The following is a 12742-nucleotide window of genomic DNA, read 5'->3' on the forward strand; positions in this document are numbered from 1 at the left end:
AGATGTCTGTTTTATTAATTAAATAAAAAAGAAGGTACATACACTAATAAGAAATGCAGAATTATAATAAGCATATCTTTATTTTAACGATTTTAACATTTTCCCAAAATGATAAAGCATTACAATGTGTTGATATGGCATTTACAGTCTATATGAATGGCCAATCCGATGATAATGCTCTAACGAAATTTACAGGGTTTGCCTGCAAACCTGTGTCATTTAAAAAGACTGTACATGTCTATATGCTTTATCAACACAGTTCAATGCTTAAATAACAGAAAAATAATCGGCAATACACAAACACCACAGCAGTATAACTATTGTAGAGCTGGGGTTCATAAATGATGCGCTTCCGGTTGTCCTCCGAAGTCGTTTATCCACGTGCTTATTATCAAATAGACTTTTTTCGTCGTACAAATTAGACCAATGAACTTCGTGGACCTTGTTCAAATCTGATACTCCCATTTCCCGTTGATGTATCTTTCCATCAGGCCATTGGATTTCTAATAATAGCACATCCGGTGTCTGCCCTATTCCGAAATGTGCCACCGGTTCCATCTGGCCGCGGTACCCGGATCCTCCACCAATGACCTGGGTCATCATTATACCCCCGGCTAACACTAAGGTGACCTTTGACCCCCGAGCTGGAGCTCCGAATCGGGTTTTGGGGATTATTCTTACCCAGTAATTTGTAAATCTAGTCGGACCTTGTGATGGGTTATGTATTATTTTACCTGGGAGATTATTTCCGAACGTTGTCCTTTGAATCACCTCTGACCTCTGTGATGTCATTCTGTCTCTCGTTCGTTTTTTAGACCTAACGGGCGATCTTGTCGAATATACCGTAATAGTATTTCCAGACGACTCGCCATGAGTTATGAGAAGGTCAAGGACACCGTCACGGTCAATATCAGTCACGACACTTCCTGTAGGATATGCTCTTGGCTCAAGAGCTTCCCCGATACTTACTTTTGTTACATTCAATTTTTGTCCTGTTTCATGTTTCGTTGTGCGAACTGTAAATAACCTGTTTGGCTGGGCTCCATGATACATTGCGTTATTGTAGAATATTTCAGTGTGACCGTCGTTGTTGAAGTCCGCTACCGCTAGCGAGCACAAAGCAGAACTCTTTCGCATTTCTGCAGTCGCCATGTCACTGAATTTCACTCTTCCGCTATAGGATGAAATACGCTGAATAAACAATCTTTGGGATCCTAACCAACTTCCGGTCACAATATCTATTAGACCATCTTGATTTATGTCCCCTATCGCAATGCCTCTCACATTTTGGTTTTTGTCCGCCAGACCTAATTGTCGAGCTACATTTCTGAACTTCCCGCCTTCATTATTCATAAAAAGCTTGTTTTCCCTGTTTTTATTCCAAAAACTCTCCGTGTTAACGAAAATATCCGAACGCCCGTCTGTTCCTAGAATCGGACCAATGGTTATGCCTCCACCGCCCTTTGCCTGGTCTATCCCGGCGTCCATAGCAACGTCTCGCAAGACAATCGGCCCGCTATCACGATTATTTTCCGGGTGAGATACGTCCATTTCAATGAGCATTAATCGTTCCGTCCCGTTTCGCGTGGAGGTCATCACAGCAAATGCGTACAGACCTGTACCTTGTCTATCGATACACGTCACAGAATGACCCACGTGCGTCACTTCCGGAATCCAAGCATTGAGGGAATCCGAAAGCAGATCAACATATCTATTATCAACATATTTAAATAACTTGTCTCCGTGATTTTGCCGCCCTGTGACGTCAGTGTTGGAGTTGAGAATGTAAATTTCTTCCCTTCCATCGCCATCGACGTCACATGCAGCCACGCCTACAGCCCGACCCTCGGGATCCATGAGAGCCTCGAAGGGTGAACCAGTCAGTGCCACGTTCTGTAACATGCGACTTTTGTTGTCGTAAGTCAGTACAATGTTGGATCCACTAAAGCTCGCCACGACAATATCCAAATTCTCATCCCCATTAATGTCACTGACAGCCGCACCATAGGTCATCTCCTTAGTCACAAATTGACGTAACAGGTCATGTGACCTGGAAATAAACATCGAATCTGACTGTAAAAACGTGTTCAATAAAACGCACCACCAGAAAATGTTGTTCATAGCTTGTCTGGGTATCGACCGTTCCGTAGTTCATTTAATAATAGACATCCACGATCCCAGATGATAATCAGACTATTTTGCACCCGGGATCGAGGATGAATATCTGCTTACAATTAGAATGTATGTACTGGTTTAGATTGATGATGTCATTGAACTTTGATCGGGGTCATTTCTATGAAGCATGATGTTTTATTTGATAGATTGCTGGATAGATTAGACAAGGTGTTTATGATATACACTGATCACGTGCAGCACACCTGTATTGAAAAATATGTTATAGGTACAATACACATGTTCTGATATGAAGTAGTTGTTGACAATAAAAACCGTTGTGGTTTTGTTTGCTTTACGCTTCATTGTGCAATTAAAATAAAATAAGAATATACAACATTTTGATATACCCCCATATCTAGCTAGAATAAGCCACTCTAAAGCGCTTTACAGTATATAGATATACAATTGATAAAATCAATCAATTATCATATACATTTAATAATACATTAATCAATACAATTCTGAGGAATTTGCAGGAACTGTCTTATCAGGCGCTAACTATTAGTCATATGCCACCTGGCTAATATCTCCCTATGTGTGTATGCTTGCGCGAGTGCTTGGTATGTGCTGTTTGTAGTGGGACCGTGGTTCCAAAGTGCCGACTCCCTCCAATGCTATAGCACAGATACAAATAATTGTACCACAGCATCCACCCCGTACCATTTTATACTCCACCTGGGTTGTACAAAATGTAGGAGTTATCGTCTATGACAGGGAGTGCGTATGTATTACATATAGATCCACACACATATGCAATGTATATACACATTTCAGTTAAATCCTAATTTGTTCTGGTACGAGTGTGTTTAAGGTTGGAAGTTTTTTTATTTAATTTTGTTACAGAATTCAAGTAGAACGATTTGCGAAACACGGGTTCTGAAATATGTTAGTAAAATATTATAGAACAGGCAAGTATAATTTTTTAAACTTCTTTGCAGGCTAGCTGTACTTAAAATATGATATTGTAAAATATTATTTCGCAAAAAGTTCTTTAAAATTGCACATGTAATGTACTCCTTTATATATTTTACCCCCAACAACACTTTCTTTAGACCCTTTTGCACCTCTTTCCTTTCTACCTCCCCCGTCCTCTTCTCTTCCAAATACTTATACATGTATATATATGCATACTATTCGTCAGAGCCGTCCTATCGCCATTTTACAAAAAACGGAGACGGATTAACATAAATACTTTATACTTGTTTTCGAATCCTACATGTATATCATGTTTGTATTACTGGAATATTATACCGATGATAAAATAAAGTTAAAACTACATGTAAAATGGCACAGGACACTCCATTTTTATTACGAAGTTGTAAAATTGAAGGAAATTCGTTCAAAAGTCCTCAGCATTAATTCTGATTTAAGTACTTATAAAATATAAAACAGCCGTTTTTTTATTCTAGTTATCTCCCCTTATACGTTAAATTACTTAGGAAAGTAGATTGTCACGAACATGAAAAACGCTTTGAGTTAATATTCATCCGCGTCACACCCAATAGTTGTAAGGTCTTGTTCCGCTTCCGAACGGGTAGATCACATACATCCGGTACATCTTTTTCGTCGCTTATGTCCCGGAAAACATCATCTAATAGGTCTTGGTGATACATACAGGATTGTTGAACCTTAATTTGGCGGATTTGTACGTAAATGTGAAGAAGCTGTTGCGAAAGTGCCTGGTTCCTTTCAGCGATTTCTTTCTAAAAATTATTGAAAAATAAAGTCTATGAATATAGTATCATTCTTGTTCAAATATAGCTTTCGGAACACAATAAAGAATTTAATACATTATTCTTGTTTTTCATATATATGGTTGATATGATTTACCCTAGCAGGTGCAACCAAAAACGTGAAAAGTGTAAAAACATCTATATATTTTGGCCAATATGACTTATAATCGGATCTTATTATTAAGAAGGACACAGATTAAATTCAGTTTGAACAATATTTAACTAACCCATAGCAATTGTTTTTCACATAGGATTTACCCTAGCAGGTGCAATCCAATTCGTTAAAAATGATTTTTTTTTTTATATCAATTTGCAAATTAGTGGATCCATTTAGTTGGGATGGTCCACACCAGAGTAACTTTGAATAATAAGTAATTTTATATAGTTTCATGTTTTCACATATTGGGTTGTTTTCCAACAAATAAAAAAAAAACGCTGCTTGTGCCAAACTGAACCTGTCTTTAGAAAATTGCTGAAACATGCTTCTTTTATAGAATGTCAATTTTTTTTCAATTACGTAGTGCGATTTTAATTCTGTAACAAATAGATATTAAAACTCGTATATGTGGTTTCTGCTCGGGGCTTCCGGTCCCCCGACCAGAGCCCTGTTCTGGACTCGCTCCTCAATAACCCACTCCAAGCTAGAGCTAGCTACGGCCCTAAAAAATGATATTGTCACCCTTAAGGCGTCTGACATCTGCTACCACTAGCCCCCAACCCCACCACACCACACACACACACCACAACCATCACCACCATAACCACCGCCGGGTTGCGGATTCGAGGACTACGTGGAGCAGGTAGCAGGTACTGGCCGTAGGTCATTGGTTTTCTCCGGGAGCTCCAGATTTCCTCCACCGCCAAAACCTGGCACTTTTTTAAATAACCATAGCTGTTAAAACACAAAAAAGGACTTTGGTATGTCCCGGCCTTGGGACAGAACCCATTGCCTTCCTCACCTGGGCGAACGCTAAACATTAAATCCAAAAGGGAGGCGTTGCCAAGCAAAGCGCTAGGAAATAAAAGGTATTTAGAGCTAGAGAGAAATATAAAGATCCCAAATATTGCAATGGGTGCAAAAAAAAAATCAACTCCCAATCTATTTAAAACACTTACGAATGAACTCCGTTGACAAACAGCAAAATATCTCACAACTATATGTGTCGTCGATTATCAGAAAGTGTTATGGAAACATTGTGGTTTATGGTCCATGTGTGAGGTAAATTATATCAAGTGATGTTTCTGTGTAATAAAAACTGTGTGTATTATGGTCCCTGTGTTATATAAACTGTGTGTATTATGGTCCCTATATTATAAAAACTATGTGTAGTATGGTCCCTGTGTTATATAAACTGTGAGTAGTATGGTCCCTGTGTTATATAAACTGTGATTAGTATGGTCCCTGTGATATATAAACTGTGTGTAGTATTGTCCCTGTTTTATATAAACTGTGTGTAGTATGGTCCTTGTGTTATATAAACTGTGAATACATGTAGCATGGTCGCTGTGTTATATAAACTGTGAGTAGTATGGTCGCTGTGTTATATAAACTGTGTGTTGTATGGCCCATGTGTTATATAAACTGTAAGTAGTATGATCCCTGTGTTATATAAACTGTATGTAGTATGGTCACTGTGTTATATAAACTGTGTGTAGTATGGTCGCTGTGTTATATAAACTGTATGTAGTATGGTCCCTGTGTTATATAAACTGAGGGTAGTTTGATCCCTGTGTTATATAAACTGTATGTAGGATGGTCCATGTGTTATATAAACTTTGTGTAGTATGGTCTCTGTGTTATATAAACTGTATGTAGTATGGTCCCTATGACAAATAGAATGTGTGTAGTATTGTCCCTGTGTTATATAAACTGTGTGGTGTATGTTCCGTGTGATATATAAACTGTGAGAAGTATATGGTCCCTGTGTTATGTAAACTGTGTGTAGTATGGTCCCTTTGTTATATAAACTGTGTGTAGTATGGTCACTGTGTTATATAAACTGTATGTAATATGGTCCCTGTGTTATATAAACTGAGTGTAGTTTGATCCCTGTGTTATATAAACTGTATGTAGTATGGTCCATGTGTTATATAAACTTTGTGTAGTATGGTCGCTGTGTTATATAAACTGTATGTAGTATGGTCCCTATGACAAATAAAATGTGTGTAGTATTGTCCCTGTGTTATATAAACTGTGTATAGTATGGTCCATGTGTTATATAAACTTTGTGTAGTATGGTCCCTGTGTTATATAAACTGTGTGTAGTATGGTCCATGTGTTATATAAACTTTGTGTAGTATGGTCGCTGTGTTATATAAACTGTATGTAGTATGGTCCCTATGACATATAAACTGTGTGTAGTATTGTCCCTGTGTTATATAAACTGTGTGTAGTATGATCCCTGTGTTATATAAACTGTGTGTAGTATGGTCCATGTGTTATATAAACTGTGTGTAGTATGGTCGCTGTGTTATATAAACTGTATGTAGTATGGTCCCTATGACATATAAAATGTGTGTAGTATTGTCCCTGTGTTATATAAACTGAGTGTAGTATGATCCCTGTGTTATATAAACTGTGTGTAGTATGGTCCATGTGTTATATAAACTGTGTGTAGTATGGTCGCTGTGTTATATAAACTGTGTATAGTATGGTCCCTGTGTTATATAAACTGTATGTAGTATGGTCCCTGTGTTATATAAACTGAGTGTAGTATGATCCCTGTGTTATATAAACTGTGTGTAGTATGGTCCATGTGTTATATAAACTGTGTGTAGTATGGTCGCTGTGTTATATAAACTGTGTATAGTATGGTCCCTGTGTTATATAAACTGTATGTAGTATGGTCCCTGTGTTATATAAACTGTGTGTAGTATGGTCCCTGTGTTATATAAACTGTGTGTAGTATGGTCCCTGTGTTATATAAACTGTGTGTAGTATGGTCCCTGTGTTATATAAACTGTGTGTAGTATGGTCCCTGTGTTATATAAACTGTGTGTAGTATGGTCCCTGTGTTATATAAACTGTGTGTAGTATGGTCCCTGTGTTATATAAACTGTGTGTAGTATGGTCCCTGTGTTATATAAACTGTGTGTAGTATGGTCCCTGTGTTATATAAACTGTGTGTAGTATGGTCCCTGTGTTATATAAACTGTGTGTAGTATGGTCCCTGTGTTATATAAACTGTGTGTAGTATGGTCCCTGTGTTATATAAACTGTGTGTAGTATGGTCCCTGTGTTATATAAACTGTGTGTAGTATGGTCCCTGTGTTATATAAACTGTGTGTAGTATGGTCCCTGTGTTATATAAACTGTGTGTAGTATGGTCCCTGTGTTATATAAACTGTGTGTAGTATGGTCCCTGTGTTATATAAACTGTGTGTAGTATGGTCCCTGTGTTATATAAACTGTGTGTAGTATGGTCCCTGTGTTATATAAACTGTATGTAGTATGGTCCCTATGACATATAAAATGTGTGTAGTATTGTCCCTGTGTTATATAAACTGTGTGGTGTATGTTCCATGTGTTATATAAACTGTGTGTAGTATGGTCCATGTGTTATATAAACTGTGTGTAGTTTGGTCCCTGTGTTATATGAACTGTATGTAGTATGGTCCCTATGACATATAAACTGAGTGTAGTATGATCCCTGTGTTATATAAACTGTGTGTAGTTTGGTCCCTGTGTTATATAAACTGTGAGTAGATAAACTGTGTGTAGTATGGTCGCTGTGTTATATAAACTGTATGTAGTATGGTCCCTGTGACATATAAAATGTGTGTAGTATTGTCCCGGTGTTATATAAACTGATTGTAATATGATCCCTGTGTTATATAAACTGTGAGTAGTATATGGTTCCTGAGTTATATAAACTGTATGTAGTATGGTCCCTATGACATATAAAATGTGTGTAGTATTGTCCCTGTGTTATATAAACTGTGTGGTGTATGTTCCATGTGTTATATAAACTGTGAGAAGTATATGGTCCCTGTGTTATATAAACTGTATGTAGTATGGTCCCTTTGTTATATAAACTGTGTGTAGTATGGTCCCTGTGGTATATAAACTGTGTGTAGTATGGTCCCTTTGTTATATAAACTGTGTGTAGTATGGTCCCTGTTTTATATAAACTGTGTGTAGTATGGTCCCTGTGGTATATAAACTGTGTGGAGTATGGTCCCTGTGTTATATAAACTGAGTGTAGTATGGTCGCTGTGTTATATAAACTGTGAGTAGTATGGTCCCTGTGTTATATTGTGTAGTATGGTCCATGTGTTATATAAACTGTGAGTAGTATATGGTCCCTGTCTTATATAAACTGTGTGTAGTATGGTCCCTGTTTTATATAAACTGTGTGTAGTATGGTCCATGTGTTATATAAACTGTGAGTAGTATGGTCCCTGTGTTATATTGTGTAGTATGGTCCATGTGTTATATAAACTGTGAGTAGTATATGGTCCCTGTCTTATATAAACTGTGTGTAGTATGGTCCATGTGTTATAAAAACTGTGTGTAGTATGGTCCCTGTGTTATGTAAACTGTGTGTTGTATGGCCCATGTGTTATATAAACTGCGTGTAGTATGGTCGCTATGACATATAAAATGTGTGTAGTATGGTCCCTGTGTTATATCTATGACATATAAAATGTGTGTAGTATGGTCCCAGTGGTATATAAACTGTGTGTAGTATGGTCCCTGTTTTATATAAACTGTGAGTAGTATGGTCCCTGTGTTATATTGTGTAGTATGGTCCATGTGTTATATAAACTGTGAGTAGTATGGTCCCTGTGTTATATTGTGTAGTATGGTCCATGTGTTATATAAACTGTGTGTAGTATGGTCCATGTGTTATATAAACTGTGAGTAGTATGGTCCCTGTGTTATATTGTGTAGTATGGTCCATGTGTTATATAAACTGTGAGTAGTATATGGTCCCTGTCTTATATAAACTGTGTGTAGTATGGTCCATGTGTTATATAAACTGTGAGTAGTATGGTCCCTATGTTATATAAACAGTGTTTAGTATGGTCGCTGTGTTATATAAACTGTCTGTTGTATGGTCCCTGTGTTATATAAACTGTCTGTTGTATGGTCCCTGTGTTATATAAACTGTCTGTTGTATGTCCCATGTGTTATATAAACTGCGTGTAGTATGGTCCCTATGACATATAAAATGTGTGTAGTATGGTCCCTGTGGTATATAAACTGTGTGTAGTATGTATGTAGTATGGTCCCTATGACATATAAAATGTGTGTAGTATGGACTGTGTGTAGTATGGTCCCTGTTTTATATAAACTGTGTGTAGTATGGTCCCTGTGATATATAAACAGGTGTGTTGTATGTCCCATGTGTTATATAAACTGTATGTAGTATGGTCCCTGTGTTATATAAACTGTGTGTAGTATGGTCCCTGTGTTATATAAACTGCGTGTAGTATGGTCCCTATGACATATAAAATATGTGTAGTATGGTGTCTGTGGTATATAAACTGTGTGTAGTATGGTCCCTGTGTTATATAAACTGTGAGTAGTATGGTCCCTGTGTTATATAAACTGTGTGTAGTATGGTCCCTGTGTTATATAAACTGAGTGTAGTATGGTCACTGTTTTATATAAACTGTGTGTAGCATGATCCGTGTGTTATATAAACTGTGTGTAGTATGGTCCCTGTGTTATATAAACTGTGTGTAGTATGGTCCCTGTGTTATATAAACTGTGTGTAGTATGGTCCCTGTGTTATATAAACTGTGTGTAGTATGGTCCCTGTGTTATATAAACTGTGTGTAGTATGGTCCCTGTGTTATATAAACTGTGTGTAGTATGGTCCCTGTGTTATATAAACTGTGTGTAGTATGGTCCCTGTGTTATATAAACTGTGTGTAGTATGGTCCCTGTGTTATATAAACTGTGTGTAGTATGGTCCCTGTGTTATATAAACTGTGTGTAGTATGGTCCCTGTGTTATATAAACTGTGTGTAGTATGGTCCCTGTGTTATATAAACTGTGTGTAGTATGGTCCCTGTGTTATATAAACTGTGTGTAGTATGGTCCCTGTGTTATATAAACTGTGTGTAGTATGGTCCCTGTGTTATATAAACTGTGTGTAGTATGGTCCCTGTGTTATATAAACTGTGTGTAGTATGGTCCCTGTGTTATATAAACTGTGTGTAGTATGGTCCCTGTGTTATATAAACTGTGTGTAGTATGGTCCCTGTGTTATATAAACTGTGTGTAGTATGGTCCCTGTGTTATATAAACTGTGTGTAGTATGGTCCCTGTGTTATATAAACTGTGTGTAGTATGGTCCCTGTGTTATATAAACTGTGTGTAGTATGGTCCCTGTGTTATATAAACTGTGTGTAGTATGGTCCCTGTGTTATATAAACTGTGTGTAGTATGGTCCCTGTGTTATATAAACTGTGTGTAGTATGGTCCCTGTGTTATATAAACTGTGTGTAGTATGGTCCCTGTGTTATATAAACTGTGTGTAGTATGGTCCCTGTGTTATATAAACTGTGTGTAGTATGGTCCCTGTGTTATATAAACTGTGTGTAGTATGGTCCCTGTGTTATATAAACTGTGTGTAGTATGGTCCCTGTGTTATATAAACTGTGTGTAGTATGGTCCCTGTGTTATATAAACTGTGTGTAGTATGGTCCCTGTGTTATATAAACTGTGTGTAGTATGGTCCCTGTGTTATATAAACTGTGTGTAGTATGGTCCCTGTGTTATATAAACTGTGTGTAGTATGGTCCCTGTGTTATATAAACTGTGTGTAGTATGGTCCCTGTGTTATATAAACTGTGTGTAGTATGGTCCCTGTGTTATATAAACTGTGTGTAGTATGGTCCCTGTGTTATATAAACTGTGTGTAGTATGGTCCCTGTGTTATATAAACTGTGTGTAGTATGGTCCCTGTGTTATATAAACTGTGTGTAGTATGGTCCCTGTGTTATATAAACTGTGTGTAGTATGGTCCCTGTGTTATATAAACTGTGTGTAGTATGGTCCCTGTGTTATATAAACTGTGTGTAGTATGGTCCCTGTGTTATATAAACTGTGTGTAGTATGGTCCCTGTGTTATATAAACTGTGTGTAGTATGGTCCCTGTGTTATATAAACTGTGTGTAGTATGGTCCCTGTTTTATAAACTGTGTGTAGTATGGTCCCTGTGTTATATAAACTGTGTGTAGTATGGTCCATGTGTTGTATATCAACTGTATGTTGTATGATCCATGTTCGATATAAACTGTGTAGAGTATGATCCATGTTCGATATAAACTATTATATAAACTATCTACTACACACAGTTTAAATAACACAGTGACCATACTAAATACTGCTATTCTCTTATAACCCTTTCCCTCGGGAACAATTCTCTTATAGTGTTGTATGGGGAGATAAAGTGCCCTCGCCTAACCACTCGGGCACTATACCACCCCAGACAACACTATAAGAGAACAGTTCCCTCGGGAAAGGGTCATAATATAAAAGTAGTGTATGATCCATGTGTTATATAAACTGTATAGTATGGTCGCTGTGTTATATAAACTGTATAGTATGGTCGCTGTGTTATATAAACTGTATAGTATGATCCCTGTGTTATATAAACTGTATAGTATGGTCGCTGTGTTACATAAACTGTGTGTAGTAGACCTTTGATTTATGCTTCGTATAATGGTCTTTATTCTATGTTTACGGTGTGAAAACACTCCTCGTGTTATGTAAACTGTGTATAGCATGGTCTCTGTTTTGCAAGAAAAGTTTGTAATATGGTCATGTGCTAAAAACAGGGGGAGGGGTATATGGTCCTCGGATAATATGTATTTTATATTGACGGTGTGAAGAAGGTATTTGCGTTATATACACTGCATGTAGTAAGGTCCATGTGTTGTAGAAATCGCGTGTTTTGTAAAGTATGTATGAACTACGTGTGTTTTGTACAGTATGTATGAACTACGTGTGTTTTGTACAGTATGTATGAACTACGTGTGTTTATTACAGTATGTATGAATTACGTGTGTATTATGATCTCTGTTTTGTATTCAGGGTGTCTTGTTATGTCCCTTTCAATATAACATTTGTGTAAGAACTTTTGACGAAAAATATTTTTAAGTATATACCTACCCTAGATTGATTGACATATTTGAGTTTCTCTGACATGTTCATCTTCTTAAACACATGATCATTTTCGGTACCGCCTTCTTGCTCCTTACACTCTGTAAGATCATAGAGCATGGTTCCACTGGATATCTTTCGGTAGCCTCTTCGCGTTGCCATGTACTGTCGCCCCGATGGCTTCCGGCTGATATCCGAAAGTGGCTCCAGCTTCAGTCGCTTTGTAATATCAATCAGATCAAGCAAATAATTTTTCTGTTCATCCATAATGTCCAATTTCTCAAAATTAAAACAAGTTGATGAAAAAAGTTCTATATTATTTGCAATTGATCGATAGCGAATATATCATTTGAAACAACCAGAGATCATTTCAATATCTCCCCAAAGTTGTATTGATGAAGTTCCATGAAATACGATGTCGTGAACGTATTGCACATATATTAGATCTAATGGTTACAGGGTTATACGATGAACATGTGTGTGATGCTCACGTGCCGGGGTCGTTGTTTGTGAGGACTTTGAAACATCCGGAATCACAGTTATTGTTACCGTAAATATGGAGGAAAAATGACCTTTCGTATAAAAGTATAACGTTTTAACAATACTATTGTAAACATGTTATTTAAATATTATCAATTTAAGGTGCCTTTCGACTTTATCTACGTGCTCGATATGAAAGAAACATTGCTTACGACGAATAACCCAGAGAACAATT

At 37.2% G+C, this 12742-nt stretch overlaps 2 protein-coding genes across 2 annotated transcripts; both read right to left on the reverse strand.

The window, feature by feature from the left end:
- Positions 1 to 267: 267 nt before the first annotated feature.
- LOC110450943 (cartilage acidic protein 1-like) lies at positions 268 to 2013 on the reverse strand. The gene has a single exon (XM_021498757.1). It carries the CDS (start codon positions 2011 to 2013, stop codon positions 268 to 270), a length of 1746 nt encoding a protein of 581 aa, XP_021354432.1.
- A 994-nt stretch (positions 2014 to 3007) lies between these two features.
- On the reverse strand, positions 3008 to 12530 carry LOC110450946 (protein FAM167A-like). The gene is made up of 2 exons (XM_021498760.1): positions 12037 to 12530; positions 3008 to 3878 (listed from the first exon to the last, which is right to left on the reverse strand). Exons 1-2 carry the CDS (start codon positions 12292 to 12294, stop codon positions 3627 to 3629), a joined length of 510 nt encoding a protein of 169 aa, XP_021354435.1. The 5' UTR covers positions 12295 to 12530; the 3' UTR covers positions 3008 to 3626.
- Positions 12531 to 12742: the final 212 nt, after the last annotated feature.

Source organism: Mizuhopecten yessoensis, unplaced genomic scaffold, assembly GCF_002113885.1.
Source record: "Mizuhopecten yessoensis strain PY_sf001 unplaced genomic scaffold, ASM211388v2 scaffold5547, whole genome shotgun sequence".
NCBI classification, from domain to species: Eukaryota; Metazoa; Mollusca; class Bivalvia; order Pectinida; family Pectinidae; genus Mizuhopecten; species Mizuhopecten yessoensis.

Excerpts from the sequence above, each read along its gene's own strand:
- LOC110450943 (XM_021498757.1), bottom strand. The coding sequence starts at position 2,013 with ATGACCTATGGTGCGGCTGTCAGTGACATTAATGGGGATGAGAATTTG.
- LOC110450946 (XM_021498760.1), bottom strand. The coding sequence starts at position 12,294 with ATGGATGAACAGAAAAATTATTTGCTTGATCTGATTGATATTACAAAG. Across the intron at positions 3,879-12,036 it reads AATATGTCAATCAATCTAGG|AAAGAAATCGCTGAAAGGAA; the intron begins GTAGGTATATAC and ends AATAATTTTTAG.